The sequence below is a fragment of the Pan troglodytes genome, chromosome 9 (assembly GCF_028858775.2).
Source record: "Pan troglodytes isolate AG18354 chromosome 9, NHGRI_mPanTro3-v2.0_pri, whole genome shotgun sequence".
Lineage (NCBI taxonomy): Eukaryota > Metazoa > Chordata > Mammalia > Primates > Hominidae > Pan > Pan troglodytes.
The window spans coordinates 86,112,027-86,133,209 of NC_072407.2; the positions used below are offsets into that span (position 1 = coordinate 86,112,027).

Sequence of the window (21,183 nt, forward strand, 5' to 3'; positions counted from 1 at the left end):
TCTGTAGTATACTGTTACAGTAACAGAAAATGAGTTATCTATTAATTTTATTTATTTCTGTTATATAGTAACAGAAAGAGAATACCTATTTATTTTATTTTTACTGTGCCTTAAAACTAAATAAATATAGTTTGCATTTAAGAAATTAATGCTCACTAGTGATCACTTCATGGAAAGTCTACAAGATCCCAGAGAGGAAATCACTTAGGCTTTACTCTCATTCACCCCAACAGACATAATCAGGAATTCCTTGACCAGAGGGCCGCAGTTCACTCCAGTAGATATGTGAACCTTTCTCCACAGTTCATACCTCTAAGGGTTGACAGTGCCAGCTTTATGAATAACCCTAGGCTCAAAAGTGACCAAAGGGCAACTATTTGAAGAAAAAGTAGGTGGAGTTTAGGTGTACAAGTTGTAGTATTGTAGGCATGCACTCAGGCCTCTCATGAGGTAAGAAAGAGCTGGGGCTAGAAAACGAAATGCATAAACTGGGGGCTGGGGACTGCTGTCGCTGTGCTGGAATTTCCTGGTGTAGAAATTTGAGAATTCTAAAAAGTTTATATTCTAACTTGGTTTTCCAGCGTTAGCTTCCTCTGGGAAACCAAAATGTAATGTGTTCCTTTGGAATGGAAGTAGGGATAGTGGTGGGGGAGAGGGAAGGGTATTTTGTGAATAAAGGTTGCCTGGCTCAGAGTGGGTGGTATGGGAGAAACCGCTCTCAGAAGATATGCAAGATTTTGTTATACCGTTGCCACAGTTTCTGAAAATGTCTGGGTGGGCCTGGTGCTTACCATTTTATAAGCTCAATGAATATTAAGTAGTGACAAAGATTCTCTCCTTGACCAAACTTTAGTCAGGCTCCTCTAAGCTCTCTTCTCAACTGGGCTTTGACCTTGGGTTTCAGTGTCTGTCCTTCTCAGGCCTGTACTTCTCAGTTTTAGCAGGAATTCTGTTAACTTACCTTTTTTGTTAATTTATTCTATTGATACATAATGATTGTACATTTTCTGGGATATAGTTTAAAGAGAATCCCTCACCATTGATATCTGATCCCTCTGGCCCACTTTCAGTAAGTTCAATTGATCAAGAATGCCCCCTTACTCTTGATGTTTCCTCCTAGTAATTTTCTGTCCACTGATCTCCACCCTGCTCCTTGGCTGTAAATCCCCATTTGTTCATATTGTATCTGAAATTGAGCTTATTTTTATAGTGAGGTCTCTTTTCCTCTACTGCAACAGTCCCTGAATAAAATCTGTTTCTACCAATTTAACTACTTCCCAGCTTTGATTTTCTGTGACAGTAGCTCTAACATCTTTATGATTTGGGCATTTAATTGTTAAGCTAATTTGAAGTGGCTTGATGCTTGTGCAAAGCTTACCACATTATTAGACCTTTCTAAATAATGACACAATTTATAAACTGCCAGAAAAACCAATTCTTGAAAATATCTAAGATTACCATTGAATTCAATTTCAGCAAATAATTTAAATATATTTTTCTACCTCCCTCAAACCATTTTCTTTTGTCTAGAGCGCAAAGAGCTATTTGCTAAAATCAATATAAAATATGGTTTCAGAATGTTAGAATGACAACATGTCTCTGAAGAGACTATTAGAAATAAATAAAAACAAATGCCTTATCACCACTTAAAGCTGCAATCAGCTCTTTGGTATATGAATCTAATGAGCAGTGGATCTTCTCAGAGCTCTGAGTTTAACTGAAACAAAGCATTGATTTCCTGGCCATGATAATAGCATTCTGAACTTCTCAGGCTGTCAACAAATGTCAGATAATTAGAATATGATTTTAAAATGGAAAATTCCCCAAGATCCTGTATGATACTCAATTTACGGAGAGAGATGCTAAAGTTAAGAAGTTTTTTTAACCTTTCCAAGGACTCATAGCTAGTTAGTGGCAGAGATTCCTATGTCTCTTGCCTTCACTAGAGCAGTACATCTTGTTAACTTTTAGTCTGGGCTGGAAGTTTAGGTATAAACCTACAAATAATTCCAGAAATTGCACCCTATACACAAAGCAGTGGCTATGCTTAAATCAGAATATTTAGAATCCCATAAAGCCAATCTTAAGGGATATGAATCATCCATCTATATCTTAGCAATCCTATTGTTCCTCTGTGAGGAATCAATATATCATTCTTTCTTTTCTTGATTATATTTGGAAAATTGGACCTTATAAAACACAACCTGAATTAATCCCCTAAATTGTAAAGCATATCAATAATTTGGTTTTGACTTTTGAAAACAGAAGTGCTATTTATCAGATAATTTTTATACAATGTTGATGTTTTAGCAGCTGGAATACAGGGTCAAATACCTGTTTAGAAAATGTGAGCACCTTGTGATATTTGCTTGTTTAAAGATTACTTACACCATGCAGACATGGAGCCCCAAACCAATGGTACTCTCCACTTGGTTAGATTTAAGAACAAATCAAAGATCTTCTTTAACAGATTCAAGAACTTGGTGAATGAATTCAAAAACTTTAAATAAATTGTATCTTTAAATGAACAACAATATGAAGAAGTTGTGAGCTTTCTGAAATTAGGAAAAAAATTTCTTAGATTTGTAAATGGGGATATTTATGCCCAAAAAGAATGACAGGGCACTTTTAAAGTAATATCTTTATTGAGATATAATTCACATACTTTAAAATTTGCCCTTTTAAAGTGCATAATTCAGTGTTTTTTTAGTACAGTCACAGAGTTGTCCAATTGCACTATGTAATTTTAAACATTTTCTTTCTTTCTGTTTTTTCTTTTTCTTTTTCTTTTTTTTTTTTTTTTTTGAGACAAGGTGTTGCTCTGTCACCCTGGCTGGAGTGTAGTAGTGCAATCATGGCTCACTGCAGCCTTAACCTCCTGGGCTCAAGCGATCCTCCCACCTTAGCCTCCCAAGTAGCTGAGGCTACAGGCATGCACCACCACACCTGGCTAATTTTTGTATTTTTTGCAGAGATGGGGTTTCACCATGTTGTAGAGGCTGGCCTCCAACTCCTGTGCTCAAGCAATCTGCCCGCCTTAGCCTCCCAAGGTGCTGGGACTACAGACATAAGTCATGGTGCCCAGCCTAGAACATTTTCATCACCCCCAAAAGAAATCTTATATCTATTACTAGCCCCTGGCAACCACTAATCTACCTTCTATTTGCATGGATTTCCCTATTCTAGAAATTTCGTGTAAATAAAATTGTATAATATGTGGCCTTTTTTGTCTGGCTTCTTTCACTTAGCATGTTTTCAAGTTTCATTAATGTTGTGCCATCTGTCAGTACTTTATTCCTTTTTCAGCTAATAGTATTCCATTTTTGAATATAACACAATTTATCCATTCACCCATCAATGGACATTTGGGTTGTTTCCAGTTTTTGGCTGTTATGCATAATGGTGCTATGAACCTTAGTGTACAAGTTTTTGTGTGGACATATGTTTTCAGTTCTCTTGGGTATATGCTAGGAGTAGAATTACTGGTCGTGTGGCAATTCTATTTTTAGCTGTTAGATGGACTGCCAGACTGTTTTCTAAAGTGGCTGCACCATTTTACAATCCCACCAGGCATGCTGAGGGTTCTGATTCTCTACATCTTTGCCAACACTTATACTGTCCATCTTTTTTATTATAGCCATTCTTGTGGGTATAAAGTGGTATCTCCCTGTACTTTTGATTTGCTGTTCACCAATGAATAATGATGCTGGACATCTTTTTATGTGCTCACTGGCCATTTGCACATCTCATTTGAAGAAATATATATTCAAATTTGTGGTAGGCTGAATAATGCCCCTCACCTCAAGAAATTTATGTCCCAATGCCTGGAACCTGTGAATATGTTACTTTATATGGCACAAAAGACCTTTCAGATGTAATTCAGTTAAGGATCTTGAGATGAGGTGACTTGCTTGGATTATCCTGGGGTGTCCAATATAATCATAGGAGTCCTTATAAAGAAAAGTTAGTAGAGTCATAGTCAATGAAGAGATAGGATGATGGAAGTAAAGGTTGGAAGGAGAAAAGGGTTATGAGCCAAGTGATTCAGATGGCCTTTAGAAGTTGGGAAAAGGAAAAGAAACAAATTATCCCATATAGTCTCTGGGGTTCCCCTGTCAACATTCCAAGTTTATCTCAGTGAGTCTGATTTTGGACTTCTGACCTCCAGAACTATAGGATAATGAATTCGCATTATTTTAAGTCACTAAGTTTGTAGTAATGTGTTACAGCAGCAATAGAAAACTAATATGAAATGATTGATCATTTTTAAATTGGGTTGTCTTCTTATTGTTGAGTTGTAGGAGTTTTATTACACATTCTGGATACAAGTCGTTTATCAGGTATATTATTTGCAAGTATTTTCTCTCATTATGTGGGTTATCTTTTAACTTCTTGACAGTGTCCCTTGAAAGCACAAAAGTTTTTAATTGATGAACTCCAAGTTATCTATCTTTTCTTTGTTGCTCATGCTTTTTGTGTCATATAAAGAAACCACTTCCTAAGCCAAGATCATAAAGATTTACTCCTACATTTTCTTCTAAGGCTTTTATAGTTCTAGTTCTTACATGTAGGTCTATGATCCCATTTAATTATTATTTGTCTACAGTGTGAGATGGGAGCCAATTACATTCTTATGCAGGTATATATCCAGAAGTCTTGAAAGAATTTGCTAGAGAAAAAAAAAAACAAAAATCCAACGAGTCATGTTTGCCACAAAGTTATTAATATTTCAGTCAACTCATAGGTGGATTTCCTTTATTGGAATATATGGCAGTTGACAGAAATAGGAAAACTCCAGCTGCAAAAGACTACTTGTGGGTGCCTGATGTTCTACCAGATGTGCAGCTGAAATTATTCTTCTTGTATAGAAATTTTCTTGTGTAACATAATACTAAATTGTTGGGGACTTGTCGATTGCCAGTCACCACAGAACCACTTGCTAGGTGATTTTCTTCTTGTCCAAGTACTCTATAAATACAATTAGGGCTGATATTATGGATAGAGAAAATCAAAAGATAGGGTTGTTACCCTTCAATACTTTTCACTTTTGTTGGGAGAGATGGAAAAAATAATCCTTAAGAATGAGTCCATTGAGATTCGCATCATACATCTTTCTAAAGAGAGCGCTGGTATCATTTATACTAGGTAATAAAGTCTCCCTTCTCATGAAGTTCTTCCTATTCAGAGCAACAGCTGGGCTTGTATCCTGCTTTGACCCCAAAACAATGATGAAATAAATGTTTACTTGGATTTGGAAGCACTAGAAGTCTCTGCCTTTGAATAAAACATTTACCATGATCATAGTCATTTAGTGCAACAATCACTTGGGGTACAGTGGAAATTGACAGGTTGGATGTTGTGACTTGTGGGGTTTTTTTATTTGCAATCACCCAAACTCATGACAGTTCGGTATGGAGAGGTACTCTAAGAATTTAGCAATCTCTTATGCTATTTCCACTTCCTAGAAATCTTTCATTTTCTTAAACAATTGGTAAGTGGGTCTTGGGAGTAAGTGTCAGACTCTGATGCCTGGAAGTTACTCCCTTTCCTCTGTTTGGTGCTTCTCATTTGCACAGAAAACAAAAAACAAACAAAAAAACCAAGTTGAGCTTTGTCTTTTCCATTTCTAAGCCTTCATCTCCTGATGATTACCAATCATTTTTCTTCCTTCTTTTCTTCCCCTCTCTGTGTTTCCTTTTCCTCCCCTCCCCTTCTGTCTTTCTCATCGTGCTCTTATTTTAAAATCATCAGTGAGTTAGTGGATATACATTAATGAAAAAGCAAAAGAATGAATTGTCAAAGGACAGCCAAAGGGCAACGTTTTTGTTTATACACAAGAACTGCATTCTTGAAACATTCGTCCTTGACCTCTCAACTTTGTCAGTACAGTCAAACCTCAGTATAATCATTATTCTTGTTTGAAATAAACATGTATGTTGTCTTGGTTTTTATGAGGACAAAGACAACCTTACCTGTAAACAGACACGGAAGTAATAAATGAAGCAATGGATTTAAAGAAAAGAAAACTTCTTTTTTTTATATATATATCTTTTCTGGGAGTAGAAATGATTATGCTGAAGGCTAAGAGATTAAATTGTGTCACTTGTCAGGAAATTGGCAAGCAGCCATCTTTTCTGCCTGTTTCTACATGGTGCTTTTGTGCTGTGGATGCCTTTAATAAACGCACTCTTGTGTAAAATGTCATTGCTGCACTGCCAAGTGCAGGCTGTCATGTGATAGCTCTTCCCCAGGATGACATATCAATATTGGTCTCTGGCAATTCTAGGACTTCAAACTACACAGAGGGCATTTTTATAATTCAAATACAAGTGAAGAAATAAAAATCATTCTTCATATTATGGATGTGTATCTATTTTGCTCTGAAAGAAAACCTAATGTTCTTTTCAAATACTGCTTAAAGATAGGTAACACTGGCCGGGCGTGGTGGCTCACGCCTGTAATCCCAGCACTTTGAGAGGCCGAGGCAGGTAGATTGCCTGAGGTCAGGAGTTCAAGACCATCCTGGCCAACATGGTGAAACCCCGTCTCTACTAAAAATGCAAAAATTAGCTGGGCGTGGTAGCAGGTGCCTGTAATCCCAGCTACTCAGGAGGCTGAGGCAGGAGAATCGCTTGAACCCAGGAGGCGGAGGTTGCAGTGAGCCAAGATCGCACCATTGCACTCCAGCCTGCGTGACAAGAGTGAGACTTCATCTCAAAAAAGAAAAAAAAAAAAAAGATAATGCTATCAAATTTTAATGACTACTCTAGAAGACAAAACACAAATGACGAGTAACATTTTTTAAAAGTTTCATCTTACTCTTAATCAAGTAAATGCAAAGCAAAGCAGGGAAATATACCATTGTTTGCCTTGGACATACGTGTATGCCAAAATTACATATGTGAAACCACATGCAACACTGACAACATATTGCAAAGTAGGACCTCTCCAACATTGTTGGTAAAAGTAAAATTTGGTAGAATATTTCTGGAAAGAAATTTGGTAACATGCATCAAAAGGTTTTAAAATGTTCATTCTATCAGGTTCAGAAATTCTATAGTAGAAATATATCCTAAGGAAATAATGAGGTACAAGGTTAATAATGTTTTCCAAAAGATGTCCATATATTTAAAATGCTCATAAACTGAAAATAAATTCCAAACAATGTGAATGGCTAAATATGCTACTTAATAGCAATTAAATTATTTGCAAAGGCTTTTTTATTGATACAGGGAAAGGTCCCTGAACTAAGGTTAAGCGAAGTTAAACAAAAATTAAATATCATATAGAGTATGATCTAAACTAAGTTTAAAAGGCAAAAAATATCAGAAAGACATGTACAAAAATGTTACTAGTGATTAGCTTTGTGTAGTGCAAAAACGAAAGTGCTGTGTTTTGCTTAGTCTTTGTCTACTCTTCTTTATTTTATATTTATTACACAGAGGACAAATATCACGGCCATAAACACACATACCCAAAAAGTTCTATTTAAAAAGAAGTTCTATCAGAAAATGGTCACTGTTCAGAGAAATTCATCTAAACCACCATGTGCTCTTCTTGCCTTGCCTCTTGACTTAGCCCTCATCTCACATTTTCCCTGCAGTTTCTGGCTGTCTCCCTCACTCCAGCTCAGATTCACATCTCCAGCCAGTAGATGTAAAACAGGTCTCAGTCTCCATCTCTGCTGTCCCTCCACCCGAGGGACTAGATTCCTCCCTTTTACTGGCGTGGGTCCACCTCTTGCTTTTGATTGATTGTGCTTTGGCCTCTTGCCTTTAGGTATTAGAAAGTCCCAAGTCCAGTCACGAGCCCTGATCAGTGTTTCTGAAGTTTTGGGTGTGACAGTGTTACCGGAGACCTGCAACAGCAAGCTACTCTGCAGCCCAGTTTAAGGGAATTTTTGGGTCCAGAATTTATATGTCTATATTAGTTTCTTGTTGTTACATGACAATTTACCACAAATTAATCAGTTTAAGACAACATATACTTATTATCTCAGAATTTCAGCAGGTCAGGAATCTAGACGTGACTCAGAGGAGTCCTCTACTTTGGTATCACGAGGCTGCATGCACTGATGTGTCAGCTGGACTGTATTCATTTTGGGAACTTGGGGTTCTCTTATAAGCTCATGTAGCAATCTGCAGAAATCAATTCCTTGTGACTGTATGTCTGATGTCTTCTATCTTGCTAGCTGTAGCCTGGGGACTTACTTAGTACCTAAGGGATGCCTTTAGGTCCTCACTACACAGCCCCCCATAGGTTCTTTAACAACATGGAAGTTTGCTTCATCCATGCCAGTAAGAGAATCTCTCTGTTTTTAAAAGTCTCATTACATGGGTCAGTCTGAATCAGGATAATCTCCATTTTGATGAAATCAAAGTCAAATGATTAGGGGACTTAATTACATCTGTGAAGTCCCTTTTGCCATATAAAGTAGCATAATCATGGAATTCAATCTGATCATATTCACAGGTCCTGTCCGCATTCAAAGGAAAGGGATGTAGGTTATTAGGGGGCATCTTAGAATTTTGCCTACCACACTGTCCATCCCTGGCTGCCACAGACTTGTGGCTGAGGTTCAGCAGTCTGCTAAATAGCTGGCTCTGTAGATAACAGAGTTGTATTGCAGGCCTTGCCTTTTACCTAATTCCTTTACAAACACTATTTCATGTAATCTTACTATACCTTCTTGAGATATATGTTCCTATCTCCAATGTACCAGTGAGGAAACTGAAGAACATAGAGCTTAAAAAGGGGCCCAAAGTCACATAGCTAGGAAGTAGTACCTGAAACCTTGGTCTTTGACTCCAAATATTGTGTTCTTTCTCCTATATCTCTTTTATGAGAAGTTCTTCTTTCAGGAGAAAGAACAACTAAGACTGGAGCTTGATTTGAAGTCTGATCTACTTAGGGAGGAAGTCACTTCTCACTTTATCTGTGCCTTTAGTCTGCACTGTCACTTTATATTGGCTATGATTTCGCACACACAGGAAGGTTTTTCATAATGATTCCAGGGTTCCTAGAATTGTTTCCTAGAAAATTACCACAAACCGGCTGGGTACGGTGGCTCACACCTGTAATCCCAGCACTTTGGGAGGCTGAGGTGGGCGGATCACAAGGTCAGGAGTTCGAGACAAGCCTGGCCAACATGGTGAAACACTGATTCTACTAAAAATACAAAAATTAGCTGGGTGTGGTGGCGGGCACCTGCAGTCCCAGCTACTCAAGAGGCTGAGGCAGAAGAATCGCTTGAACCCAGAAGGTGGAGGTGGCAGTGAGCCGAGATTGCGCCACTGCACTCCAGCCTGGGCGACAGAGTGAGTCTCTGTCAAAAAAAAAGAAAGAAAGAAAGAAAGAAAGAAAATTACCACACACACACTTACACACTTACCAACTTGAAACTATTTCTATTTATTAGCTCACTATTGGTGTATGTCATAAGTCTAGCACAGCGTGGCCAGAATCTCTGCTTAAGTTCTCACAAGGCTGTATCAAGATGTCAGCTGAGCTGCATTCTCATCTCAAGGTTCAGGGTCTTCTTCCGAGCTCATGTGGTTGTGTCAGAATTCAGTTCCTTGAGTTGGTGGGACTGAGGTCCCTGCTTCATTGTTGGCTGTCAGCCTGGGGGCCTCTGTCTGCTCCTAGAGGCCATTCTCATTCTTTCTCACATGGCCTCCTTCATTTTCAATCCAGCAACAACGTGTCAAGTACATCACACATCTTTAACTTCTGCCACCAGCCTGAGAAAAGTCTCCACTTTTAAGGGCTCATGTAATTAGACCAGGTTCACATGTATACTCTCCCTATTTTAAGGTAAATTATACCATATAAAAATCATAAGAGTGACATCTCGTCATAGTCACAGGTTCTATGGATTATGGTATAGAATCTTGGGGAGTGGCATTTTTATTTTTATTTTTATTTATTTTGAGATGGGGTCTCGCTCTGTTGCCCAGGCTGGAGTGCAGTGGTACGATCTCAGCTTACTGCAACCTCTGCCTCCCTGGTTGAAGCCATTCTCCTGCCTCAGCCTCCTGAGTAGCTGGGATTACAGGCGCCCACCACAACACCCCGCTAATTTTTGTATTTTTAGTAGAGATGGGGTTTTACCACGTTGGCCAGGCTGGTTTTGAACTCTTGATCTCAAGTGATCCACCTGCCTCAGCCTCCCGAAGTGCTGGGATTACAGGCATGAGCCATCGCGCCTATCCGTGAGTGGCATTTAGAATGATGCTTACCACAGTGGATCTTTTAAGCGTCGTTGTTGTTTTTCTGCATTATAGCTTAGAAGATAAAAACATGGACACTGGAGTCAAACTGCTTACATTCAAATCCTGGCTCCAATATTTACTAGCAGTACAAACTTAGGGAAGTTGCTTAACCTACCAGTTCCTCAATTTTCTTATCTGAAAAATGGATAATAAATAATAGTATGAATTTTATTGAGTCATTTAACACTTTAAATGAGCTAATGTGCCAGAAAATGACTTGGCACATTGTAAGCACTGTGTTGGTCTTTATTATTAGGATTATTATTATTGATCTGATTATTACATAACCACTAATTTAGAGTTCAGATTTACTACTCTCCTTGGAGCAAACCCATCACCTTATTTCTGTGGACCTTAGTTTCTCTGTAAATGTTAGTGTTATTTAACTGTCAAAAATATAATTTATGTCTTAGTCTGTTGGGCTATTATAAAATAAAATATCATAAACTAAATGGCCTATAAACCAAGGCACTGGCAGATTTGATGTCTAGTGATGGCCCTCTTCCTGGTTCATAGATAATGCCTTCTAGATATGTCCTCACATAAAGGAAGGGGCAAGGAAGCTTTTATGAGGGCACTAATATAAGCCAGGGCTTCTTTTACAAAGACATGCAGGAGTACTCCACCTTCAGAACCTAATCATCTCTCAAAGGCCCCACCTCCTGATATCATTACATTGGGGATTAGCTTTCAACAGATGAATTTTGGGAGGATACAAATATTAAGGCCATAGCAATATATAATGCAAAGGTACATTTTAAAGAAATTTAAGTGTCTCTAACTCAAAGGAAACACCAAAGGATTTGTTTACATAAAAGAAAACTATGTTTAATTTATAGGGGTTTTTTTTAAGCAAAGGAAACATAGCAGATTCAGTGGCTTACATTATAAACTTGAGAATAGAAGTATAGAACCGTTTTTTGCACCATACCTATTTTTTAAAAATGGTCTTTAATTCCATGTTATGACCAAGAGAAAAAAAAGTATGTGAAAAATAGGGACAGGAAACTTAGGGAAGAACATAGAGGGTGAAAGGAGACAGCAGAAGGAAACGTAGAAGGTGTAATAGGAAAGGGGATAGAGAAGAAAAGGAACAGAGGCAAGAGGAGAGGAAAAACTGCTTAGAGACAGAGAGGGAAGGTAAGGAGAAAGGGGAAAACGGTGGTAAAATTTATTGAGCACCAATTATGTGCCTGCCATAGCTAAGGAGTTCGGTTATCTCACCTCAGAACATCTCAGTGAAGTAGGTATTATTGTCACCACTTTACAAATGAGAAAATAGCTATTAAGTGAGTTTAACTTGTGTCCAAGGTCAATTGTGTTACATACAGAAGTTAGAACCCACATCTTTCCAGAGCTAATTACAATGTCCTTCTCCCATGTCCTTAAGGACTAATGGTGAGATAAAACATACTCCTCATGGCTTGTTGGTCCAACCTCAGTGTTCCTGTCACGCTGAGAAAAGACTTAGTCTGACTTAGTTGAGGTGTTGGTGTTACTGTCTCTTAGCACTACCTAATAATCTTAATTATTTGAGTCAGGACGTTTGGATTTTAGTTAAATAGGATCCCCAAATGATTTATGCCTCAGGATAAGTCACTCCTCTGAGCTGCAGAATCCCACTCTATAAAATGTATGTCTTGGACTAGACCAACTGCCAAATACTGAAAATTATACTTATTAGCTGTCTTCACATAGGCAAAGGCTGTAATGCGGATTGGGGAGAAGGTGAATTTTGTTGCTCTAGTTAGAAGCACTGTACCAAGTTTTGCAGGTTGTTTATTGTACAACCTTAGTGGGCAATATTCATATACACAGTCATAGGCCATGGCCCTGGCTCCAGGAAGCCAAAATAAAGACCAATGTGTAGAGGCCAAAAAAAGGGAAATCGTGGCTCAATAGAAAAACAGCAAACTCTGTTATGTTCAGAATTACCTCTTAACATTGTGAAAGCTTTACCTTTGGGGGTTTTTAGGCAGAGACCACATGATGTAGGAATTCTACCAACACATGAGAGTTTAGAGAATACCTAAGCGACATTCAGAACTGGATTTTTAATGTGGTCAAAGCTAGCTGGGTGATCTTAAAATCATTAAGCCTTAATTTTCTGAATCCTTATTATTATGGCCACAATAATAGTACCTACTTATATGGCTACTGAAGTAGAAGATTGTGTGTGTGTGTGTGTGTGTGTGTGTGTGTGTGTCTACAACTGACATCTCTGTATCTTAGCACAATGTCCTGCACATGATAAAATCTCAAGAAATGTTAGCTTTCATTATCAATATTATCTTTTCAACTATGAATGAATGAAGTTTCTAGCACAGCAGAACTTTGCTTTACACCTCTGTAGGCATGGGGCTGCCACCATGTTTGCAGGCAAAGAATGCTGGCATTCTCAGAGATATCACTTTTCATTCTTAATTGTAGAGCAAACATATAACATAAAATCGATTTCAAGCTTAGAGCCAGAATTTGGTTAAAGGGTGGAGGTTCTCCCCATCTTGTAGCTAAACAGAGTGGTGAAAAATTATGATTATGGCCCGCCATAATGATAATTTAGAGATAATTTCTAAATTATCCTCTAACAAGTCTATTTCTAAACTTTAAAAATAGAGCTTCTTTAGGGTCCAGTGTTAGCAAACAGAATCCCCACGATGACTCATAGAATTACACAGCATCTTTTTCAAACCTTTCACTCTAGTGGGGATATGTCCTCATTCAGAAATTAATTTAGTTAATTCAGCTTAAAAATTCTGTTGTCAAAAAGCTTATTTCATGTGGGAGTATCTTTTTTGTTGAAAAAAGATGCACATTTACCTGAAAAAAAAAAAGTGATTCTCTTCATCAAGCTGTAAACATGCAGCTGTCAAAAGTAATCACTACATCAGAAAAACTGGATAAGGAATAAAAGTATCTTTGGTTGATTCATAAGAAAAACAGCAAAGTAGCTTATAAGCTTAATGAAAAAGCAGACTGAGGAAGTGCTATGAAGCTTACATTTCTGCTCCTTAAGTCACAGTCCTCAATGTGGCTCCATGCACGCTAAAGTCATTCTTACCTACAGGACTTCACTTGCTTTATTTAATAAGACTCTGTCCTTGATTAAATTTGAGTCAGGCTTCTCTGGGTCCTATTCTCAATTAGGCTTTGACCTTAGGCTTTTTATTTGGCCTCGTTAGCCCAGTTTTACCAAGAATCCTGCTGAGTCAGTTTATGAAAAATTTCTCTCCCTTGGTATCCGATCAAATTCCTTATCCCATACCCTTGATAATTTATCAGCTTGGCCTGCCTTCAACAAGAATCCTGCCAAGTCCCTTTAGCCAGAATTCCCCTTACCCTTGACGTTTTCTCTCAGTAATTTTCCATGCACTAACTGCCACCCCCCACTCCACAGCTCTTTGGCTATACATCTTCACTTATGCTTTCTGTATTCAGAGTTAAGACCAATCACTCTCTTCTACTGCAAAATCTCCATTGCAGTGAACCCTCTTGAATAAACTCTTCCTTACAGTCATTAACAAGTGTCATAAATATTTTGTATTTCACATATCCTTCCTATCTTACCTCCCACAATAATTTTCACTTCTCCCTCTTCTCCACTTTATTTATTTACTTATTCAAAAATTCATTTCTTCAGCAAGAGTTAATTGAGCCACTTATACATATGTAACTGCTTGGCCTGAGGGGATTTACAACCTAGTAGGGGTGCTAAAAGTGACATTAGGGCATGTTATTCTTCCTGAAAAATCTCTCCTAATTTTTCCAACCTATAGTGCCTTTTAGCTAAGGTTTTGATCCCATAGCATTTTATGTTATTTACCCCATGAGGGTAACTCTTATTTCCCACAATTAAGTTCCTTAAAGAAAGTAGCCCAGCTCAAGCAGCTACTACTCTCTATCACTGAGAAGTTCCTGGCTGCACTCCCTCCACCAACCTAAACTCACCATGTGCCTTTTTTTTTTTTTTTTTTTTTTTTTGCTTTTTGAGACATGGACTCACTCTGTCACCCAGGCGGGAGTGCAGTGGCATGATCTCGGTTCACTGGGATCAAGTTCAAGCCATTCTCCTGCCTCAGCCACCAGAGTAGCTGGGATTACAGGTACCCACCACCATGCCCAGCTACTTTTTGTATTTTTAATAGAGATGGGGTTTTGCTATGCTGGCCAGGCTGGTCTCAAACTCCTGACCTCAAGTGATCCATCTGCCTTGGCCTCTCAAAGTGCTGGGATTATAGGCATGAGCCACTGAGCCAGGCCATCCTGTGCTCTTCATCCAAATGAAGCTGCTTTCCCTTTTTTTCTGAGGGACAACTTGTTCTTTTCTCTGTGTTCCCACTTAGATTTGTAGGGTTAGTGAAGACTCAGAGGAAACCTTCCCAGGGAATGGTTTTTTTAGACTCTTTTCCCCTCTCTAAACACCTAGAGAAAGCCCTATAAATGGTTGCTGAATATGAGAATACATACAATATCTACAACGTTGCTTTACTTGCTAATGCTACTTATAGTATATCTTTTTGATAATTATATTATTTGCCCACTAGTTCATATTTATGTTCTTTCCAACTAGACTGAAGGCCTCATTCAAACAAAAGATTTATCTTCATCCCCTCCTCACAGTGCCTGGCCCAATGTTCAATGTGGTAGCTACCAACGAACACAAATCAAACACTATTGAAATTCAATCAGTAGCAAAAGATCTGCAAAGTCATTTCAGGAAGCTTGCCTTAAAAAATTCTTTCAAGTACAGAACTTTTGTAGAATTATTATTCTTCAAAGGTACAAATGTGTCTCATTGATGCAGCAGATTTACTTTCAAAATCATTCTAATGTTTCAGATCTTTACCTGAGTCTGCCATCCTCTGCTGCAGCACCTCCTGGTATAATCTTCGTAATAAATATGCCAGGGTCATCTCCAATGTGGGGATTATCTGTCCCCCCAGCAATACTGAATCCCAGGCCAGAATTCCCCTGTAGAAACAAAAAGCAGATATTAAATGATGTGTCTGTCACCTAAAACCTAGTTCCTCTTGCACTCTGCATTATCATGTTACTACTCAAATGGAAATCAGGTGACAACAGTCTTGTATGCTAAATCATAAAGTGCACGGTTAGCAGACAAAGGAAGGTCAGGAAAAACACTGAGGTTTATTCCTGCACTGTAAGAATGCAAGAGCATTATATTTTTCTTTTAAAAATTGCTTCCTTTATGCAGCAATTAAAATCACATTTATGAAGCAGGAAATAAAAACTTACAAATTGTGTAATATGAAAAAATACAAAGAATCATTAGAGTGTCAACTGTAAAAATTATACATTTATATGAAAGAGGAAGAAAAAAGTTACATGAAAGAATTTGATTTAATAGAAGAGTGAACTTGAATGTTTCATTTTCTTATTTCTGGTATTGTTGTTCTAATATCACTTATCTGTCAAATAATGTGTTTCTAAGTAAAGAAAACTTCCACTTCAGAAGACAAGGCCCCCTTCTAGAATCATAATACATGAGAGATACTTTTGAACAATAAACAGGCTTTAATTTGCAATAGCAATAGAAAAGGCATGCAATAGTGCAGCAGCATGTAAATCTGAGTAGCTTGTATTCTAATAAAGCCTTTACACTTACTCCTGTAGATTATAGTAACTGATATCCTGTGGGTGTGTATATATATATACATATATACATATATATACATACATCTCTTTCTAAAGAGATATATATAAGGATATATATCTCTAAAGAGATATATATATCTCTAAAGAGATATATATATCTAAAGAGAGATATATATATCTAAAGAGATATATATATATCTAAAGAGAGATATATATATCTAAAGAGAGATATATATATCTAAAGAGATATATATATATCTAAAGAGATATATATATCTAAAGAGATATATATATCTAAAGAGATATATATATCTAAAGGATATATATATCTCTCTCTCTAAAGGATATATATATCTTTCTAAAATTTGTATGTAAGGCATAATTAAAAGTCCCCCCAAATCCACAAACCATATTATTTATTTCTTATTTCTATAGTCTCCTTTACTCCCCATCTCCCATCTCCACAGCTACATATGTTTTCATGGTTGTGTTGTAATTTTTTCCAAATCACATTATATTTTAAGCCCTTTCTGTATAGCTAGGCAGTCTTTATAATTATTCGTCATGTTTCATCAAGGTCACATATTACTTATTTAACCAGTCCCTTGTCACTGGATATTAAATTTCTCTACATATTCTTACAACAAATATAGCTTACTAAATTTATGATCATTTGATTAATTTCCACTCTTGGGTAAAAAGAGATGAGGACTATGAATTCAGTAGTTATTTCAGAAAAAGTAATTAGGGTGCTTGATTAGTCAGAAAGGTTCAATGTCAAGATAAGATCAGCTATAACTTGATACCTATACCACTGCAAATGTCAAGGTAATGTTTAGCAATTCTTATTGACTAAATTTATAAAACTGATTTCCAAAGGGATGTTTTTACAATTGTATATTTATTACATATGTTGAAAGGGTGAAATGAATAATTCAGCTATGGCAACTAAAATCTCATGTGTTTATACTTCTGATGTTTTCCCTAATTCTGTTTGCTCTTTGAAAAAGTCCAGTGTTCACTGAACAGAGTTATTACTTACTCGCACTCATATAATCATGAATTTATTTAATATTTTTTAAACACCACCTCTGTACCTGGCACTAGACTAAGCCCTGGAGCTACAGGAGTAAGTATGTCAGTTTATAAGGCACATGAAGGGGAAATGCAGAGTGTAGGAGTGGGTAAGAGAACCAAACACAGTGACTTGGTGACATAGAGAAGAACATTTTGACATAGAGGGAAGAACTTGCATAAAAGCCCTTAGGTGAGAAAGGGTATGCCACACCCAAGGAACAGACAATAAAGTTGGAACAAAGAAAGCAAGAAGAATTGGATAGATGTACCTTAATCATGAAATTTACAAGAGCAGAGTGTACGAGAAACCATTTTGGATTTTAAATACTTACTGACACCAAATGACTGTGTTAGTATTGGTTGAGCATTTTGTATGCAACTGACTCTAAACTAAGACTGCAGAGGTTAAGGCCAGATGGTTTCTGCCCTCATGGATATTCAAAGCATAGCAAAAAAAGCACTAATACTCTGGCATCTAGTGATCAGTATATTTCATGTACTGTATAACCTCAACTGCACTGTCAAGTATGTAGCCATGGAGATAGTGTTTAGGGGACTTAATGAGGCAGTTCTCTAAGATCCAGAGGTTTGGGAAAGAAAAAATGGGAGGATGAGTATTTTCAATGTAATTTGGGTCAAGCTCTAAGTACATCAACTAGAGTGTATTGGTCTCACTGTAGTTAGCATCTCAGGGATAATAATGTGTTGATTAATGAGAGTAGGGAAGGAGGCAAGCAGAGATTGGGAGATACTCAAATGCTTTCTCCTGATACTGTCAACATGTTTGGAGAGGGTATTCAAAACTTTGTCATGTGAGAAAGATATTCGTGATCTAACTCTTAACCTTGTCAACTTTATTTCCAGCTTCACACTTTACCCCCCAGGAACAATGAAGTGAACTGCAGGCTCTTTACTGCACAGACCTCACTATAATTCATCTATTGGTGTTTATTTATGCTGTTTTCTCTACCAGAAACTTCACATCGCCTTCTTGACTATTTCAATTATTCGCATTTTTGAAGATGTGGCTCAGACGGTGTCTGCTCAAGTTAATACTAAATTATCACCCAACCCTTCTCTAGATAGATCACATTTCTGTGTTTTTGCAGGCTTTTATGCTTACTTACATTATGCATTGTGTTATTTTGTAGTTGTCTGTTTCTGAGTCTGTCTTTCCTTTAAACTGGGCTTGTAGAAGGCAGGAACTGTGTAGTATTCATCTTTGTTTTTTTGGAGCCTCGTCTAGCACATAGTATTGACAATAAATACTTGATGAATGAAATAACAGAAAAACAAGCCTACTGAGAATGTTTGTGCCCTAACAGGAAGACTCAAAAAGGCCACAATAGAAATCTACAATGTGTTAAGGAATACAATATGGAAGTAGAAGCCATTTTGCTCTATGTCATTACAAGAATAAAAAAATAGAAAGCTCAGGCATTCAAACTGTGGTGCAGCTAAAGGCTGACTAATAAGATACAACTGTTCAGATTGGAGATGCACTACTCTGTAAGGGATAGAGGATCCTTCACTCAGGAGGTATTTGGCTAGTCACTGGGCGTGAAGGACCCAGGCATTTATTGAAAGGTTAAACTGGATGATTTTAAAGGATTCTTTTGGGACTCTGGCTAGATATAGGAAGTCTGCTCTTGCCAACAGAGAAAAGGGGATGTTTTAGGGACATTTAGTGGGGGAAGTAGATCACTGTCAAATTCTTGAAACTTAGTCTGTGAATCAATATGTCTTTGAAATAATGGCTTGGATAACAACCTAGAAACATTTAACCACTATTTTTCTTTTGAATTGACTACAATATGGAGAAAACTGTGGCTCTGGCATTTTCTAATATACATTCCCCTGTCCCCAGACCCACTCTGAGGAAAAGAATGAATATATTTAGGAAATTCACAGTGGAAACTAGGTAGGTAGAGACAGAATGTAACTTGCCCTGTGTTTCTGGTCCCAAAGCATCCCTGAAAGCTTTTGTGTTTCAATTAAAACTAGTCTACCAGCTGGGTCTGGGCAGTCATCATGGTTCTTTACAAGAGATTCATCTGAATTCAGCTAAGGAAATGATTTAAAGAGCTTTCACCTCCCTTTATTGTTCTCTTCCAGCCTTCCCTTTTAAGTCTTTGCTACCAGCCAGCAGCATTTAGCAGAGAGAGGGACAGATGCAAAAGTGTCAGTTAAATTGCTGCCTGCTGCTCTCTATGGCTGAATCACTTCAATCCCCTGACAATTGTCCCAAAGCCTGCCAGCTGCAGGGACAGATCTCAGCTCCTCTCTTCTCTGAGCAGCAATCTCTCCATGTGAACAGGCAGACCCCTGGTTGACACTCTTAGATCCTGAAAATTGTGACTAATTAACCGAGTGTTGATCCCTGATGCAGTCAATGGAAACTTCAAGGTGCCATGCTGGTAAGGGCAGACCCTGTAAAGGGTTCTGGGTGGGCTGCTGTGTCCTTGCAGTTGGGAAGATTCCATGACAGATGAATGTCACTGACATGGACCATTCTTTCTCTTAATTGTTCACATTTTCTGACTCTTCCCCACGAGCACAAACCCATTTTCTAGCCAAATGACACTTCTTGTTTCATGTACTGCACACCATCTCCTCTCAGACAGAGAATCCACCAAAAAAAAAAAATACATTTTACAAATATAAATATAATGTCTCTGGGAAAGCCCCACTTTTATTAAAAGTTTATTTCCCAAATGAAAATTTCTCTCAAAATGGGGTTATATATAATAAAAAAAGAGGAAAATAAGCAGTAATATTATAATCACATTCATTTATATACAATGTTCTACCGACAATGAGTTTTTTTGATTTTTAGAATTTTTCTACTTTAAAATACTGTTTGATCTGATCATTCGATTCTAGGATTTTATCCTAAAGAAATAATCAGAGAAACATGAAAAGATTTGTGTTCAAGGTTTGTTGCATTATTTTTCTAGTGTTAAAAAAACACAACTGAAAACTGACATCCATATCATGGAGAAATGGTTAAAATATTGTGGTACATTTATCTGAATGTGGGGATAGTTTGGAGTCATTAAAATTGTAGTGCTTTTCAATAATAAAGACATGGAATTAACCCAGGTGACCATCAATGGTGGACTAAAAGAAAATGTGGTACATATATAGCATGGAATACTACACAGCCATAAAAAAGGAATAAAATCATATCCTTTGCAGTAATGTGGATGCAGCTGGAGGCCATTAAACTAAGTAATGCAGAAACAGAAAACCAAACACTGCATATTCTCACTTATAAATGGGAGCTAAACATTGGGTACACATGAACATAAAGATGGGGACAATAGACACTGGGAAATATAAGAGGGAAGAAGGAGGGAAAGGGAAAAAGGTTTAAAAACTACCTATCTGGTACTATGCTCACTTGTTAGGTGATAGGTTCAATTGTATTCCAAACCTCAGCACCACATGATATAACTTTTTAATAAATGTGCACATGAACCCCCAGAATCTAAAAGTTATAAATAAAAAATAAAATTTTAGTGCTGTTAATAAAAATGGAAAATGTTAATTATATAAATGTAAGAAAAAGGTGACATTTTAATTACAGTATGATTGCCACTGAAGACATTTAAAATGACTTAATTTTAACAAGAAAATTATTAACTTTAATTAATAATAGTAAAATTGCTTAAATAATTTAAACTACATAAGAAGGAGATTTTAAAAAATTATAAAGCCCCTAGTAAAATACTAAAAGCATTATTAAGGGAACTAACATTTATTGCATGCTTATTCTATGCTAAACACTAATCTATGTTTCTTACAATTTCCTATGTGGTAGATTGTATTATTCTCTTTTTATATATTAGAATGAAAAACAAACAACAAGCAAACAAACAAAAACTGAGGCTGAGAGGAGTGAAGTAACTTACTTACAGACGTAAAGCAAGAAAATAGTGAATTCAGATTTAAAAGCAGATTTCTCAGACTTCAATTACTATTTTCTTTCCATTATATCACATTGTCTCTTCTGAGTTCAAAAACTAATGCAATGGTAGGGAAGTAATACAAATTTTAGTTATAAGGAACCACTTCATTGGATTTTTGGAAAACATTTAAACTTCTATCAGTATCATGAAAATATTTCAAAACATTTCTAATAAAGTGATACGGTTTAGTGGAAAAACATAGATCTGGGTCGTTTTAACCCGGGTTTGCACACTGGCTCTGCCATTGA

At 37.1% G+C, this 21,183-nt stretch overlaps 1 protein-coding gene across 33 annotated transcripts in view; it reads right to left on the bottom strand.

Moving 5' to 3' along the window:
* The window catches only part of DLG2 (discs large MAGUK scaffold protein 2), a 2,168,441-nt gene that overhangs the window by 630,320 nt on the left and 1,516,938 nt on the right, over positions 1-21,183 (bottom strand). For all 33 annotated transcript variants that reach the window (XM_063783330.1, XM_063783332.1, XM_063783324.1 and 30 more), the window contains one exon: positions 15,118-15,242. In XM_063783330.1, coding sequence (XP_063639400.1) covers positions 15,118-15,242 — 125 coding nt within the window. The remainder of the gene's footprint in view (positions 1-15,117; positions 15,243-21,183) is intronic.